At 39.4% G+C, this 18,349-nt stretch overlaps 2 protein-coding genes across 5 annotated transcripts in view; both read right to left on the reverse strand.

The window, feature by feature from the left end:
- Positions 1-12,648, reverse strand: part of CSE1L (chromosome segregation 1 like) — a 33,991-nt gene extending 21,343 nt beyond the window's left edge. For 2 of the 4 annotated variants that reach the window (XM_019756157.2, XM_019756155.2), the window contains exons 1-3: positions 12,512-12,648; positions 4,062-4,157; positions 1,144-1,286 (exon numbers count right to left, since the gene is read on the reverse strand). In XM_019756157.2, the coding sequence (XP_019611716.1) occupies positions 1,144-1,286; positions 4,062-4,146 (228 nt within the window). In that variant the 5' untranslated portion in view covers positions 4,147-4,157; positions 12,512-12,648. Of the gene's footprint in view, positions 1-1,143; positions 1,287-4,061; positions 4,158-10,098; positions 10,326-11,999; positions 12,105-12,511 lie in introns of those variants that run through there. The other 2 variants (XM_074317178.1, XM_074317177.1) reach the window with 2 other exon arrangements.
- A 1,841-nt stretch (positions 12,649-14,489) lies between these two features.
- ARFGEF2 (ARF guanine nucleotide exchange factor 2) overlaps positions 14,490-18,349 on the reverse strand; it is a 79,417-nt gene continuing 75,557 nt past the window's right edge. The window contains exon 39 of the mRNA XM_019756154.2: positions 14,490-17,915. Within this exon, the coding sequence (XP_019611713.1) occupies positions 17,739-17,915 (177 nt within the window). The 3' untranslated portion in view covers positions 14,490-17,738. The remainder of the gene's footprint in view (positions 17,916-18,349) is intronic.

The raw sequence follows: 18,349 nt of genomic DNA on the forward strand, positions 1-18,349 counted from the left end.
TTTTATATTAGTCATTAAACTTGTAGCACAATAATATTCACCTTAAAATTAGAATATACCAGGGGTGCCAAAAAAGTGTATACACATTTTAAGAGCTATTAACATTTTGGTCAACATTGATCAAGCAGTAGTTCGCTGTCAGAAGTGTCTGGACGCTGATGTAACCACTTTGAGCACCTCTTGTAATTGCAGAAGTCAAACGAGACTTGTATTCATCTTTTGTTATCAGTATGTATTAATACAGTTTTTTCCTTTCTTAAAATGTATATACATTTTTTGGCACCCTATGGGTTACGCGCGCGCGTGTGTGTATGCCGTTCTTCAGCTTTGTATACTTTTAACTAGTCCACAACAGAAATTGCTTCAATGATTCATTTAGACTATGTCTTCCCACACGTCTCTTCAGTAGACAGTGAGCTAGAATTAAATTCCAAATAATGGAAGTTAAAACCAAGTCTCACAACCCTCTAGCAACCTGGGTTATGAAGTTGAAATAATCTATATGAATTCAAATGAAACAACAGGAACTTTGGAAGTGTCCTGCTTTTTGTTCAGATTTTTTACATGCATGATCATGCCATCTGTGAACAAAGACAGTTTTACGTCTTTCCTCCCAATCGGTACACCTTTTATTTCCTTTTCTTATTGCATTAGCAAAGACTTCCAGTATGTTGAAAAAAAGTGGTGAGAGGAGACATCCTTCCTTTATACCTGATTTCAGTTGGAAAACTTCAAGTTTCTCACCAGTAAGCATGAAGTTAGCTGTATGTTATTTGGTAACTAGTCTTTATCAACTAAAGTTCCCCTCTATTCCTAGTTTATTGAGAATTCCTATCATGAATGGGTGCTGGAGTCTGTGAAATGTTTTTTCTGCATTTATTTATATGATTATGTGATTTTTTTCTTTTAGTCTATTGATGTGATGGATTACATTAATTAATTTTCAAATGTTCAACAGGGCTTTCATACTTGGGATACATCCCACTTGATTATGGTATATATTTTTATACTGTTTTGGATTTGATTTGCTAACACTTTGTTTAATTTTACCTTTAATCTGTGTCTGAATCGTTCAGGAGCACTACATATATATAAATCTTGTAAACATACAGGGTATTAAACTATGATTCACAAAATACTTACAATTCTCCAGTTTCTTTTAATATAATTCTTGAATGTTACTGAGGCACACACTTTGATAACATTATCCTGGGACTTCTCCAGTAACGTTAAAAGCAACAGTGGGTAATTCTGATTTCCTTCTACAGATTCAAGAAACTTCTCAGCTGTAAAAGAATTTCCACGTTAGAAGATTTGTTACAACAAAACCTTTCCACTTTATGCATATGTGAACTATGAATATCTGACTGAAGCATCACAAAAATGGAAAGATTAGTATACTTTCCTTTGGGGAACCTATCAAGGCTCTACTATGCCTCTCACTTTTCTTATCTATTAAATGGACTATATATGATGTTACATTAAATTTACATAATATCTCAGTTTTCAGATCACTTCAATCCATTAACTCATCTGATTCTCACAAACCTATAAAGGGGCCTGATTGGATGATCACCCCATCTGAAGGAGAATCTACTTCTCAGAGAGACTGAGTGACTTCAGGGCAAATGTTATACACCCTGTCTTGTTCCAGAAGGATTATTATTAGTACTATTAGTAATGGTAGTAATATTTCTTTTATAGTACTACTGTGATTAGGATTAAGTGAGTTAACTTGTGCTAATATATATTATTAATATTATGAACCGTATGGGTCTGGTGCTTTACTCACATAGATTTCATTAAGTTGTCACTACTACCCAGAGAGGTAGGTAGCAGTACCCTTATTTTAAAAACAAGGCCAATGAGGTTAAGTAACTTGTTGAACATCACACAGCTAGAAGATTTCATCACTGAAAGAGTTTTAGTCCAGTCCTTATTCTACCATTACTAGCCCTTAATTAATTTTCTTCTTGAATTAAACATTTCTAATACCAGCAATAAATTTACTCAAAAACTTATCCACATATTTAGACTCATATTAGGGATATTAAGTCTCCTAAGTTTACCGATCACACAGTGAAGGTTTACAGCCCGTCTAATTTTTCCCATCTTAAGCTTCACAAAGCAACACCCATTCTATGGTTCCGATATTTACTGAAAAGGTCTGCCGTCAGCATCTATTATTTTCTACGATAATATGACTTAACACTTTTCTTCTTTCTGAACTGAGTTCTAAGTGTTTAACTTCCATCCTCAAGCCTTCCCTACTTTGTATCCACCAGCTCCTTCCTGAAAGATGAGAATGTTGAACTGAAAAATGTATTTCAGTAGGGGACACACTATGGTTTTGTATGAGTCCTATGAGGCTGTTTCCTCTTAGTGGTCAGCATTTTGTACAGGGCAACACACTGGATCCGTGACTTAGGAAAAAGCCCATGTAGGTTGCCAGGTCTCTTTCCTAAACTGTAATTAATATCCTGGAAGCAGTCTTCTCATGAATTTAAGTCTAATTATTCCTTTCTGAGTTCATTTCTCTCAGTCTGCTCACAGAACAGTCACACCGACATGTTTCTACACACTCAAGCAGCCTCAGAATGTCTTCCAGTTCATCTATTGCACTGTCACGCCTCAATAGCCAAGGGAGGGAGCACAGTGATATCTGTAAGCTGGGCTCCACTACACGTTTCCACATCATTTTAGAAAGATGCTGAATCAGTCTATTATCAATCCCTGAGAAATGTCATATTCATAACTCTTCCCAGAAACAATGTATTTCTACTCTGTCCTGGATTCATAAAACAACAGCACCTTTGCCTTACAAAGACACAATTACTGAAAATAATTTTTAATCAACAATGTTGGCAGAGGCTTTCTGGGAAAGTCTAAGAAGATTAGAGCCCTTAATTTCCCTTTATCCAAGAACACATTACTTCTTTAAGCTCTAATGCGCAGATAACAATTTTCCATCTCAGAAATCACAGACTTCACTAGGATAGGATGAATGCATTAACACGTTATGATTCTATTATATGTAACATAAAAATACGTGTATTCATTTGTGTCTTCCTGGGGCCCTTCCAAAATCCTCTCCATGAGCACGCACCTTAGTAAATTCTGAAGAAGTGGATTAAGAGCATTTCTGGTTAATATGGCTTACATCAAAGATTCATCAACTGACGACTTACAAAACACATCTGACCCCCGCAGAATAGTTGGTTTGGTTTGTGCGTGTTTCAAAATTGGTTCAAGTTATTAGATGCTATCATTTAAAAATGAGGACACTTCATATAAACAGCCTTATCTTTCAAGTAAAGCTGGAAATCTGGTCTTGCAAAACTGGTTTGAATCCCCCAAAGTTAGCTGGTTCCAAATATTTGCCCCTTAACAAAGGCATATACAGTTACAGGATATCACCAGTCCCCGCTTGGCCTGCCCCCCTCATTTGCCTTCACATCTGACTCCTGTGGGTATTTGAATTTGCAATTCTAAATTTATTGTGTTTCTAATGGAAACTGGTCATATTTGGGAGAGAGGGAGAAAGGAATCCTAAGTTTTAAAATATATTAATTTAATCAAACCAACATGACGAAAATTAAGAGAAAATGTCTGATTACCTGGTTTCATTCACTTAATCATTTTTTTGGCCATTAACTCTCATCTCTATTCCCTAATTATTATATTGCTAAAACAGGCAGGTGTGGGGAATTTCAGAAAGGTGAAGGGACAAATAATTTTAAACATACTAGTACTTTTTACCCCCAAAAGACACCAAATAAAATTCTACAAAATTTGGGGTTTTTTTTATTCTACAAAAAAACCCCAAAACAAAAACCAAAAAACCAAACCAAACCCACCCCACACGACACCGTATGTTATTAACAGCTGCAAACAGGCAACCACACATTTTATGGCTAGAGAATGAAAAATAACCATGTCTGAAAATCTAAGTGTAAATCTTTTACTTTCTTCTAATTTACAAACAGGCAGATTGCACAAAGGTTTCCCTCACCTGTCCTTTAAGAATAAATCAACCATAGAACAATATTTATTCTCTTTACCTGGACGTCTGATGGCAGGATCTGGATCAAGAGTTTTCTTTAAATATTCTGTTAGTGTTTGCAAATTTGCATCGCTGAGCTCCATTGCAATAGGACCTAAAACAAAAACGACGTTTGGGTAATTGGTCACATGGGGACACAGTAATTTGCGTAAAAGAATCCTTTTCTATTATTGGTCTTTCCCTCTCTGAAAGTCATCCATTTGTTATGTTTTGGGCATGGGCTATAAGCCTGACTCTTAGCTAAAATAAGATGGGCTTTTTGAAACAATGGTGAGACAATTTTGAGATAAAGAAGAAAAAACATATTATTTGAAAGATAGGCACAGAAAAGCAAAGTTGAAGAATTTATCAAAGTCACCATAAAGTTGATCTAATTTAAAACGCTATGAAACAAAGCAAACAAAAGGGTTAAAAAAACTCACTACAATTTTTTTAAAAAGTCCTGCCACAAGAAGTTAAAAATTTAAGCAGTAAATAAGGATCCCATAGAGTTCTGAAATTGAAGACACTAGAATAAATTCCTTTGTGTACAACATGCAATCACAAGTATTCGTAACAAACTACATGCTGAGCATTTGCACCTGGGGAGATAACTTTGGGGTTCAAAAGATGTCAGCTGTGATTATGATTAAAATGCAACTTTCTACACCAAAAGTAAAGGTAACAAAAGCAAAAATGAAAAGAAGTGGAACTACATCAAATGAAAAAAACCTCAGCATAGCAAAGGTAACCATAAACAAAAGGAGAAGGCTGCCTACAAACGGGAGAAAGTATTTGCAAATCATATATCTGATAAGGGGTTAATATCCAGAATACATATAAAGAACTCATTCAAGGGAAAAAAACAATTCAATTAAAAAATGGGCAGAGGATCTGAATAGACAATTTACCAAAGACATACAGATGGCCAACAGGTACATAAAAAGGTACTCAACATCTCTAATCATCAGGGAAATGCAAATAAAAACCACAAGATATGACCTAACGTCTGTTTGAATAGCTATTCTCAAAAAGACAAAAAATAACAAGTGTTGGCAAATATGTGGCAACAAGGGAACCCTTGTGCACAGCTGGTGGGAATGTAAATTGGGGTAGCCACAATAGAAAATAACAGGAAGGTTCCACAAAAAATTTTGATTCTCACATGGGCCAGTGGGCTCTCAACCACAAGGTTGCCAGTTCGATTCCTCGAGTCCCGCAAGGGATGGTGGGCAGTGCCCACTGCAACTAAGATTGAACACGGCACCTTGAGCTGAGCTGCTTCCCGGATGGCTCAGTTGGTTGGAGCGCGTCCTCTCAACCACAAGGTTGCCGGTTCGACTCCCGTAAGGGATGGTGGGCTGCACCCCCTGCAACTAGAAACAGCAACTGGACCTGGAGCTGAGCTGCGCCCTCCACAACTAAGACTGAAAGGACAACCACTTGAAGCTGAACGGCACCCTCCACAACTAAGATTGAAAGGACAACAACTTGACTTGGAAAAAAGGCCTGGAAGTACACACTGTTCCCCAATAAAGTCCTGTTCCCCTTCCCCAATAAAATCTTAAAAAAAAAAAAAAAAGAAACTTTATTATTAATTATTCAAAACTTAAACTAAATATAACTTAAACTAAATATAAATCACAGACTGACCAAAAAAATCACATCTGATATATTACAAATTATAAGCTAAATAAATGGCTCATGTGGATATAACTGATAACACAAGGCTAAGAAATATACACACAAAAGCAATAGCACATACATGCAGATTAAAAGTGTGTGCATCATTACCAATGGCCCAAAAAGCTTGAAAATGCTATAAACGGGACTTTATGGTCCAAGTTGTTGGTGAGTAGGTAAAATTAACTGTGAAACAAGAATACTTTTGGGAGGTGAAAGAAGTATCCTAAAATTGGATTGTGGTCATGGATACATGACTGTATAAATTTACCAACACTCACCAAACAGTACACTTAAAATGAATTCATGCTAACTTATACCCCAATAAAGCTATTTTTTAAAACCCCACTTCTGCTTAGATCCCAATAGGCAGCTTTAGGGACAAAGTCACACGTAGCTCCTGGGGAACCTGGGGAAATGTAGCCTTTTCAGGGCAACCAGGCACCAAATTAGTCAGGGGTCTCAATGACAAAGAAGAAAAAATTAAGTACATAATAATTTTTGTAAAATGTGATAAAGCTAGGTGGAAAGAGGTCAAGTATACCATAATTCAAATTATGTTAAAAATTTGCATACACCTAAATACACAGGAAAAACAATATACTCCAAAATGTAAACACTAGTAACATCTACATGATAAATACAGGGGATTTTTATTCTCTTCATATCCTTCTAGATTTTTCTAATATCCTACAACTAACTATGTGTATTACATTTACTGTCGGAAAGTTATCAATCAAATAAAGACTCTCAAAGGAGCTTAAAGACTAGTTGGAAGACACAACTGAAATACCAACTACAGACCTATAACCCTTTTCCTTTCAAGCAGCTAAACTTGGCATGAAGTTCCTAAAGCTATAAATTTAATTTTTCTCTCAGTATGAAAATTTATTTCACCAAAGAAATAGTCATATGTTTGATTGCAGGATGCTACCCTCAAGCTCCATTGGGATGTTGCATAATCCACAGTATGTGCATCCAATAAAAAAAATTCTGAAACACATTTGTTCCCTGGAGTAGAAGGGCCAAATGAATCACACAGACAGCAACTTAACTGCTAGGAAGTTAAGAAGAGAGTCACTGGGTATTCGGTGGTCCAAGATGGCCCAGAGGCTGTGAGTCTTTTGCAGAACTTGAAGGATATACAGATTTGGATAGGCAAAGTCCTTGTACTTAGGAAATAATGTGAGCAAAGTAACAGACATGGGAAGACTTTTTAGCTCCTTTGGGGAATAGTGGACTTAAAAGGCTGAGATCAGCTCATACAGGTTCCTCAATACTTAGCTGAAGAGTTTCATGATTTAATGTACAATAGGAAGGTTTTTTGAAATCGGTAAAAACTTAACGTGGAATATAGGACCTTTGGGCTGGTAATAGTTTGCAGAATGGAGGTGAGGAAGAGAACAAGAGAAGCTATGTTAGGATACTTTTTTAAGTGAGGCAAAGAGCAAAGGTCACATCTATGAACCAGGCACAGTACTGGATGTTTTATATGCTTATTTCACATCAAAACCATTTTACATACAAGGAAGAAGACAAGAGAGATTAACTAACTTGCCCCAAGTCACACATAGTTAACAAAGACCAGCTCCCACTCAGCCTGACTCTAGGTCTACCTTCTTCCTACAACCTAAGGCTATCTATCCCTCAGGTAGAAATAATGACGGAGGACTGAACTTGAGTGGAAGCACTGGGAACAGCAATAGAACAGGATGAGGTGAAAAAGAGCAGTCAGATGGGAATTAGGGAGAGGAAGAAGTCAAAGATGACGCTGAGATTCTGAAGACTGATCCGACCAACAAAACAGCCAAAACCTTTCATTTCACACTAAAAAAAGCAGCTAGAAAGGGGATATATGTGTATCTAATGCTGTGCTTGTGCAGAGTACTCCTCCACAACCAGAAACCACACCTTCTAAGGATAACAATCTGTTTGAAATTATTTGTATTCTCCCTTCCCTTCCCTTATTAATTACACTCCCTTCCCTTAATTAGAAAACATTTTTATCACAGGGGAAGTCAATATTCTGACTGATTTAACAGATTCCACCACCTGTCTATATACACTTCCTTTGACCCAGGGCAAACCACTTTACAGGCATGAATACCAAATCCTATGCAACCACACTCACAATTTTTAGGAAATTACCCTTTTTGGGTTTTATATCAAAAGTTTGGAAAATGTTACACATTATATACCCCCTTTTTTGGAGATTCACTTCAGGAACAGTACATTATCAATATAACATTGTTTAATCCAGAGGTCCCCCTACTACTTGGCCTCGGCCACAGAAACACTTTATTATGGGACACACTTTGGAAAGCAGTGATTCAATCAATTCATTTCCCATTCTTTTTTTCTGTATTGAAATGCTGACTCTGAAATCATAAAAGTTTGCTATTGCCAAGCAAAATCATTTACATCAATGTATATGAGCTAAAAAGCTTGTTCTTTCTTTGCCATATGCAAATTTATTCTACCTTTTGGGATTTATGCAAGGCAACATATTAGAAACTGTGTGGCGGGGGTTAGGGGGAGATTACAGAGGTCAGTTGGATCTATTTTGTTGAGTTTTTTAAATACACTCAATAAATCTGCATTTCATTTTCTGTTATGTTCCTATAGCACTGTACACATCTAAACCCAATCTCTTAGATTCCTCATAATGATCTGTATTAAAAATCCAAACCCCTTACTTCCCACGGCAGAGTCCCATGCAATCTGGCACCTGTTAACCTCATCTCACATTCTCCTTGCCTCTCACTATGTTGCGGCCACAAAAGCTGCCTTTCTGTTCCTTGAAGCAGCCTAGACAGTTATCCCTGCTTGTAATACTGCTCCTCCTAATTTGGTATCAGGCATCATTCAGCCGTCAACTCCTCAAAAGGGCCTTCTACAACTATTATCTACCTCATGCCTGTGACACTGTTAACAGCATTAATCCTCACATGAAATATCTTCCACTTGTTATTTCTTGTTAACGTTTCAGGGCTTGGTACGTCTTCATATGCCCAGGACCTTCAACACTGCCTGGCACATAGTAGACACTGGATACACATTTGTTCCATGAACTAATGGATGAGTCACTATGTCAGCCAGCCAGCTAAAACATAAATGCCCAGTCTGGACTGGAGAGTCTTCTTTGAGGATCAGCTATTGTCAGCCGCAGCACAACGTAGGAACTCAGTTACATCTGTCAGATAAACAAATGACCAACTTGCCTGCCATAATTAATTTCTGTTTATTCAAAAGTACTTCAAGAAAGAAGTGAATGTGAAATCTGTCCTGTATTTCTGTTCATATATGGCAGTGCTTATACTTTTGTTTCAGGGTTTTGCACTTACTGTCCCATCTGCCTGGACAGTTCTGTCCCTGGGGAGTGGCATGACTCACTGACCATTTCATTCAAGTCTCTTTTCAAATGTCAACTCTTTTCAGAGATGTCTTCCTAGACCATCCTACCTAAAAGAGCACCCACCTCAGCCACTCCCCATTCCCTTACTCTATTTGTCCAAGTAAATTTTATCAGACACATTAATTTGCTTTCTTGTTTACTGTGCTTCTCCCTCCACTAGACTGTAAGCTCCACGAGTAGGGACTTTGAATTTTGTTCACTGCAATCTCCCTAGAGCCGCACAACACTGATGGGTACCTACTACATATTTGTTGTACTCTTTTCAAAAGCTACTACTCTTGACTGATTTTTCCATCAAAAGTACTACCATTCATCCCATACGTTCTGGTCACATTTATTATTGTGACAAACAGGAAGAGGCGGAGACAACTGACTCTATGACCACATGATAGAATAACCCAAAAATGACACAGTTGAAGTGGTAGGGGAGGAATGTCTTTAAGTTTTTTAAAAAAGGGTGTTGGAGGGGAAAAAAGTGTGTTTGTATGGGCGGGGGGACGTTGTATAAATATGCATGGTATAGTCACTGAAAGTTAAAACACTACATAGATCCTAGAATTTTAATGTTAGGTAAGGGACTAAGTATTTGTCAACAAACCTTTTTTATATCTCCTTAGTGATAATGTCTATAAAACCAAATTATAAGCTTATCCTTGATTTGGAAAGTATGACAAATCAGGTAGTTTTATAAAATACTCTACAGGTGTTCACAATGTATCAGCAAGATCAGGTCTAATTAAGCCATCTTATTTGGTAACAGATGAAAATGCTGTGACACTTTCAAATATTAGCAACATATAAATGTAAAAAGCATTACTGATTTTAAAATAAAAACTCAAACTAGAAGTGGAAAATCCATTATTTTTTCTTTAAATGAGGGGTGATACGTTACTTTCTCTACAAAGCTATCTTTGGAAATCCCTATCAATACACACACAAAAATGAAAAAGACAGGTACCATAATAAATCAATTATGATAGACTTATCTAAATTCCAAGTTCTTCCTGTTGAATGAATGGCTGGACCTAAGTCTAGCCTCTTCCCCACAGGCCCTCATAGATGAAGACTTTTGGAACAAAAGCGTTGCTTTCCAATGCCATCTCTTAAACATAAGCTGATGCAAGATGTGTGCCTTTTCCTTAGATATTTCCTCCACATTAGAGAACCATTCCTGAGGCCTTACATCTGGGAAAGGGAAAGAGATCCAATGAATGAAAACTATCTGCACACACATATCAAGAACATACCCCAACATCTCAACCCACCCTCTGCCTTCTAATCACAGGTACGTACCACTTAGAATCAAATCCAAATTTTTCACATTGCCTACAAAGTCCTATGCGATCTGGCCCCTGGATACCTTTCTTCATACACTACTCTCTAGTAAGTTGGATTTTCCTCGGATATTCCATTACTCCAAACTTGTTCCTGTCCCCGAGCTCTTGCACTTTCTATTCACCATTGCAGTTTCTATTCCCTCTGCCTGGATGTTCCGTCCCCTCACTTTTCCATGGCTGGTCTCTCAGCTCAAATGTCAACTTCTCAGAGAAGCCTTCTTCATCTGTCACATCAGCCTGTCATTTCTCATTGTCTGACATTATCGAATTCATTTTTTTGTATTCCTGTTTCTTTCCCCCACTAGAATATAAACTCCCATTGGGAAGGAACCTTGTCTGTTTCTTCACTGCTGTATTCCCCGAGATTAACTGGCTGCTCAATAAAATTATTATATGAAAAAAAGAACAAATTAATTCCAAAGCTTGAGCAGTGCTCTCGAATCCATCCAATCTTGTATAGGAAATGGTTTCCCTCCATCCCAGCCCCCAACTAGCAGAAATCAAAATAACCAGAAGGGGAGAGAGAATTCCCTTACACTATTGGAAAGAAGTAAAAGATAAAGGGTCTTAAGAGGAAAGAGGCTAGGGTAGATTAAGAGTCCCACGAATTGTTCAAAAAATGGAGACACACACAAAAAAGGAGCAAAAATTCCACTATGGGGCCCAAGGGAAGGAGAAAAAGAGCACTGGTGAGATCCAAGAGTAAAATCTCCTTCTGTGCCTCCAAGGAATGCTACTACTTGTGCATACGTCATGTGGCAAGCACTGGCCACCTGGATACAGCAGTAAAAACAGAAAAGAAAGTAAGGTCCTTGCTCTCAAAGTTTACCTCTTAGCAGTTGAGAAAGAAAATAAACTACAAATGATTATAGATACTGATCAATACTAAGTAGTAAATAAAACTAGGGTGATGTGATGAAAAGTTGAAGGAAAGAGGTCCTTATAGAGAAGTTGGTCAAAGGCCTGAGGTGAATGAAACCTGGAAGGGCAGGGAGCCAGCCTTGCAAAGATCTGATGTTGGTAATTTCCTAGCAAACAAGTCACGTCCACATGCTTGATGGTGGCCATGAGCTTGAGACATTTAAGGAAGGAAGGTCAGGTCAGTATGGCTACCGTGGCTAACGAGAAGAGATGGGTGGGAGAGGTGGACAATGTCCCCCTTCGGGTAGGACTTCGTAAACACGTAATAACTCGGGGGATCCTCATAGGCACTTTACGAGGTAGATTGTTTTCAACCCTATTTTGCAGATAAGGAAATGGAAGCTCAGACAGAGAAACAAATAGCTCCTAAGTTACGCTCCTAGGGAGAGGCTAAATATGGAACGAACCCAGGCGTTCTCATTCCAAAGCCCATGCTTCGAACTACCACACCACAGCGTTTCCTTCAATAGGGAGACCCCCCGCCGACCCCCGCAGGCGCATGGACTAGAATTTAATCCTCATAAACAATTCAGCAAAGTGAGGTCACGATGCCCATTTTACAGTCGGGGAGATTAAAGCAAAGGGAGATTAAGTTTCCCACCCTCTTTAAGAATCAGGCGAGTGCCGGGAAGGCGCTGTCGGGCGGCGGCCGGAATCCCTAACCCTGCAGCCCAACAGGCCTCGCCGCCGCTCTCCGCTCACGTTGTGGGTGGCCCAGAGCGCCGAGAACGACGCACGGGCGTGACCAATGAGAAGCAGCCTTCCCGAGCGGCACGGCGGTGGCGCGGCCAATCAGTGCAGCGCAGGAGGGGAAGGGGCGGGCGCTCAGACAGCTCTCGTTAGGCCGCGCCGCGGCTGTCTTCGCCCCTCAGAGGCCCGCGGACTGCCGGACGTAGGCCTGAGACCTGGGACGCCGTGAGATGAAGCGAGGCCGATGGGCGAAGGCGAAAACCTTACCCGAGGACGCTGCCCGAGGCACAGGTCTAAATTCGGCTCTCGCGCAGAGGCGCGGTCCCTGCTTTCCAGCGCTCGGAAGTGCAGGGACCGCCTCATCCCTCCCCCAGCGGGATTCCCAGAGGCCACCCTGCTAAACGATGCACGCCCTGGCCTTACCTTGTGGTAATATGGGAACGGAAAAGAAAATCTCAGCCGCGGACTGTAGCCGGCACTACCCACTCCAGCCACCTCTCCACCGCACATTCAAACCCCGGCAAAATGGCGCGGCGGCGAGACTGCGCCCGAGGCGCATGCGTGCACAGGGCAGAGGCAGGGGGCGGGGCCAAGCGCGCTCGGGCCCCACCCAAGTTCGAAGGGCCAATTTCTAGCTTGAATGACCCCGCTGTGTTTGCGCTGAGGTCACAAGGGACAGTGCCCTTTCCTCTGACCGTTCTAGCGGGCATCACAATCCCCATTTTCCTGAGACGAACACAGAGGCACCGAATGGCTGCTGGATTGTGGCTTTTTCTTGATGTCAAGCACGCTAGTAAGTCTTACATAACTTTTTCACTGCCCAAAGTCATGTCCGCAAGTCGCAGAGTACTTCCGGTCCCTCGTGGAGCTCATGTTTTAGAGGGAGAAACGGAATAAACAAGATAATTTCAGAACTTGATAAGTGCTACGAGGAAACTGAAAACATGGTGAGCTGGCAGGCAGTGACTTGGAAAGTCAGTGGGATGGTCAGAGGCCTCTGCACACGTGACCGTTGACCTGAATTTCAACGAGACAGCTGTGTGTGTGTACATCAGCGTGGAGAGCATTTCAGGAAGATGCCAGGAGCAAAGGCTCCGAGTCAGGAATGAGCTAGACGGGCTTGATGAAATGGAGCATGTCAGGAGATGACGTTGGGCGAGCCCTGGCCCGGGAGTAGGTCTCCTAAGCCAGTGTTTGGACCATGTCTTAAGTGCGTGACCACCGGATTTATATTTTAAAAGGCCCACCAGTTGCTGCTTGGAGACCGAACTGTATGGGCGGGAGCAGCAGGGGAGAGCTTGAAGCAGGGAGACCAGGGAGGTGGGTCCATCCAGGAAGGCGTGTCATGGCCTGGACTAGGGTGCGTAGCGGCGCATGGAGAGAAGTGGACAGCCTCAGGATGTAGCTGAGAGGTAGAGCCCTTGGGATCTTGTGATGCACTGAGTGGCCCTCAGTTTTGGCCACCTCCTCCTCAACAGGCCCAGTTTTCCACTTAGATCCCATCCTTGGAATCCGTTGCTACTCCTGGACTGAAAGGCACACTATTTGGTCATCATTTGAGGAAGCAAATATAAGAACACAAATTATATAGCCACTGAGAACTGCAGAGCTCTCAGCACATAATGACTCTGCACTAAAAGATGACCAAACTCCAGTATGGCTTCTAGCAGCAGAAGGCCATTTCCCTAAGGACGATTGAAGCACAGGGAGGTTAAGCTCAGTGCTGCCAAGAGAATTGACTGTTTTTCTAGCCGACACCTGAGGATAGGTCCCAACCTCCCTTTCTTAGAGCATTTACTAAAAGGTTTACAACTGTGAACTGTTCCTCTGTCCCTTTGCGATGCATGTGGAGCTCCTACAACTTAGGAGTGTCTTGCAAGGACCTGAAAGCCATTCCTTTGAAACGTATTAGTCAATTTCAGCAGCGGAATATTTTAAGTACAATAATGATTTACAACTTCAGAATATTTCAGAAAATAGACTTTGAATTCAGAGGCAGTAAAGCCAAGCCTAGAGTTTACTGTCTTTATTTGTGGGCACGCTGTATGAACCTTAGATTTGCCTCCCACTCGATGACCCTGTGAAGTCTTCCTCTGTAATCTTGCCCTTAATGCCAGCAAGAGAGATTTATGTCTTTTCTTGGGAACTAATGTACCGATCAAACTAATTAATGAGTGAAAGTGGATTCAAGAGATAAATAAGAATCTTCTCAAGATGATCTTTTTCCCTTTCATGGGGGGGGGAAGAGAAGTAGGGGATTCTTATTTTAAAAAATTAGAACCCACAATTAATATTCTCCCACTAATAATTATATTTGTTAAACTATAAGCTTATACCTGCCGTAAGAAGAAACTAACCCCAAACTCTGGCTTGATACATATATTAATTACTACATTAAAAATGACTTTTTAAAAGTTTATTGATTTGTCACCTGATTAAAGCATGGGATATTTTAACAGTATTATACATAATATTTTTACATAGAAAACTTTACATAGCATTTAATATTATATAATTCTGCTTATTCTTTCAAAAATGTATACATCAGGAATGCTTTTCATTAAATTACCAATATTAAATGCACTTAATCATCGTGTATAGATTAAACAAAAGTAGCTATTAATTTTTAGGCATTTTAAGGAGGTAAAACATTTTGCACATAAAGAAATATTTGATGCAAATATGCAGATAAAATTTTTTTAAAAATTAGAACACTGAGAAAAACTATATCTTTGATGTCTTTTTTTGAGGGCAAGGACTTCCAGATATATTCATTCTTTTAAATATTCAGCTTTGGTTTCTTTGTATCCCAAACTACAAAGCTGCTGATGGCAAAATTCCAGGATTTCGTGTGAGTTCAAGCTATGTTTACCTTAACACAAACATTGAAACAGAATTCAGAAAATGCAGTATTGAGAATCCAGCTTCTGTTTAAACCAATATCCACTTGCATCATAACAACAAACATTTGAATGAGATGGTCATATTTGCATTTGTCAACAGGTATCTTTAATAACTATTAAAGGTTACTAAATGTATAGCCATAATCACAACAGAACAAAAAAGTTTAGGTGTTTTTTTTTTTGCATTTTGTACAAAAGTCACCTGTCAGAGGAAAATGCTCTGTTTCTAGATATACAATTTCCATAATGTATGTTCTTTGGTTGTATGTGAGGAGTGTCAGGGAAAAAGTGTATTTGACTCTAAAGATGCGTATTAGAAATAAAACTTCCCATCTGTTTGTTGTTAAGATACCAAAGCTGGTGATTTCCATAAAGGACAATGAAGAAAAACAAAATTGCTCAAAGCAGCAGTATTATGACAAATAACTTCTCTAGAGACCCAGCACATAAAATCAACACTTAAAGCATTCTGAGAAAAGAAATAAGGCCTTGGAAATGCTTCTCCTTTCTCCATAACTTGATTGATAAATGATGTCCTGGCCCGGTGCTGCAGAGTCATACACACCCTTTTCACTAGTGTTTGAGTGGCACAAGCCACGCTTATCATGAAATAGATTTACTCACAAAGTAGAATTTAGGGTGAATGGCTTATTACTGGAGGTAAGGGATTTCCTTAATACTTCATGGTCCACCAACAAGAAAAATTACCCTAAATGGTTTTACATCCAGTTTTTAAAGGTCCATGCTGGTACAATTCCAATGCTTCATTCAGAAAACTGAATTGTTTAAAACACAAAAAGAAATTAAAACCTGAATATTTCAGCAAGTAACAGATGGACTTACACATTTCTTACTCTGCAAGAAGAGGCAAACATTAAGGGGAAGGCAGGAGAATACTGGAAAAGTCTTGTAGTCACAATTGATGAAGAAAATGTCACATGACAACCTCAGAAGGAAAGGAAAAATCTCAATTGGATGCATTTGGACAGAAAATATAGTGAACTCCCAAATACACCTTTAGTACAAATAGCGGTGGAGATGACTGACTTGCTGAGGTTGTAACGAACTATAGTACCAGAGAGTAAGTCTCAGAACGCAGCTTCCACGTTGCTGTGTAAAGATGTAACGGATTCAAGACAAGTCAGTCAAATGTGCTAACATTTTCCATTCACAGTGAAACACTCTTTCACAGTCCCTTCCTGCTAAATTATATAGCTCCTCTTCGATGTATGTAAGTAACGTAAAAACACAAACCCGCTCTTTTATTCTTTGGTAAAGAAATTAAAATACTTTTGGGAAAAGAAAAAAGTAGACAGTACTGCTGGCCCAAACCAAACATTTCTCAAAGCTGTTAAAAACAAAAAAATTTAAGAAATCAGTTTCTTAATAAACAAAAGCACCAGAAATCCTTCTCTATAAAGAAAAATAATCCGATTTTATAGATAGGTTCCCAACTTACTATCTTCTAAGGCACCAGAGTTGACATCAATACAACCCAATTTACAGGACCAAAGGGCATAGGTAGAAGTCTGAATGTTTTAATAACTCTGTGTAACACTTTTGCTAATGCTGGATGCCACTCCAGGTGAGTGGATGAGAGGGCAGAGAATGAAGTGTGTATTCTCTTTCTCACTGACTCATACTGCTTGCAGGCTTCAGGCCGTACCTGTCTACTGCCCCACTTTTACATAAGCTGCATCAGATCCAGTTCTACTGCAGTCAAGAGTATTGCACCATCATTAACATAAAAAGGGCCTCGGAATCTAACCTTTCCAAAGAATTCAGCTACTAACAACTGGTACACTCACTGTTCTGAGGTAAAAAATAAAAGGTTTACTCAAATATAAACGAACTCTGTTAAATTACTACTTCATTTTCATTACTACTTCATATATTAGATTTCAGAGTGTGTGAGATGGACAGTGTATTCTGGAAATTTTAATTTCATACCCATCCACCACGAACACTTACTTCAAGGAAGGCTAATCATCTTCATTACATTTTTTACTGTTTCCTATAGACTTTTCTCCCCAAGTTACTGAAATGGAGAGTCAGGAGGCACTACATTTTTTTTAACTTTGCAAGATCTTAATTCTAACTTAATTACTAAACTCTGCCTTCAATCATATCTTCCATATCTTTTTGTAAAATACTTTAAAATCACTCAGTCATAAACAAAATGGGGGGAAAAAAACCCAAAACCCCTTTGTTCCCTACCTTTCCCCAAACTAATCTAACTACAGCTGACTCACAACTGACAAAAACACTCAAACTTCTCTAACACACTCAGACAAGAACAAAAAACCCAGCATATTTTAGGTGGCACTTAGCCGTTACAAGAAATTTTATTAACATACTCTCTAATAATCACGAACCTATACAACTATGTTCAGTATTTTCAAGGAGAACGACTTCCTCTGACAAAATGTTTACAGCCAATCATGGGACCTTGCTGAAAATGACGGCATGTACAATGACAGATATGACAAACAATTCAATCAGTAAAATGGAATGACAGAGATGAAACAGACACCCCACCTACTGTGTTAACTGGGTATGCAACAATTTAATGAAATACCACAATGCCTTAGTCAGGGATTCGGATGGGACCAGCGTAGAGGCCATCTTTATCCAGACCATTCTGAGCTCCAAGATGCTGACTTCTTGTTTCTATGATTTGACCCTTCAGATGTGCCAGGTAGAGGTGGCATAGTGAACATTCTACAGAGGAGGAGCAGTGGCCCGGGCTACCACATTGGTGACAGGGTCCCTGGTACTTGTGATGGCTCTTCTGGAATCCATATCTTATACACAACACCTATCCGTAAGAAGAACTTCCGCAGAACTGCTCGGAGCTCAGGAATCAGGTCAAACTGCATAATTTCACACAAGTAGGGGTAGTACATTGAAGCATGTGCTTTAAACTTGAGGTGGAAAGAGAAGGAAAGAGATAAAATTAGACGTGAAACTATATTTTGGTCCTAGTTTCTCAAAAGTATTCACCTCACCCTGGAACTTATTGCAATACTGGTGCTTTTTCTTGCTATTAGAAAGATGGTACAAAAAATTTGCCAATTAAAGCTTCTTTTAGTTATATTTAACCCCAAATATAAATTATTTGGGGACAGCCTTCCTACCAAAGTCAACTTTCATTTTAGTAAACCAAGTTTCCGGTTCTAAGCCAGTGTTTCCCAATCTCAACCCTCTCTTCCAACACAGCCACATAATCACCGTAGCTGTTTAACAGCAATATGTATGGTTTCAATTTCAGCCTTTTCCAACTGGGGTTCTTTGAGATAAAAAGCCCCAATAACCTAAGGCATCCATTGTTTGCAATGAACTGACTTTTCTCTGATGC

This window comes from Rhinolophus sinicus, linkage group LG13 (assembly GCF_036562045.2).
Source record: "Rhinolophus sinicus isolate RSC01 linkage group LG13, ASM3656204v1, whole genome shotgun sequence".
Taxonomy (NCBI): Eukaryota; Metazoa; Chordata; class Mammalia; order Chiroptera; family Rhinolophidae; genus Rhinolophus; species Rhinolophus sinicus.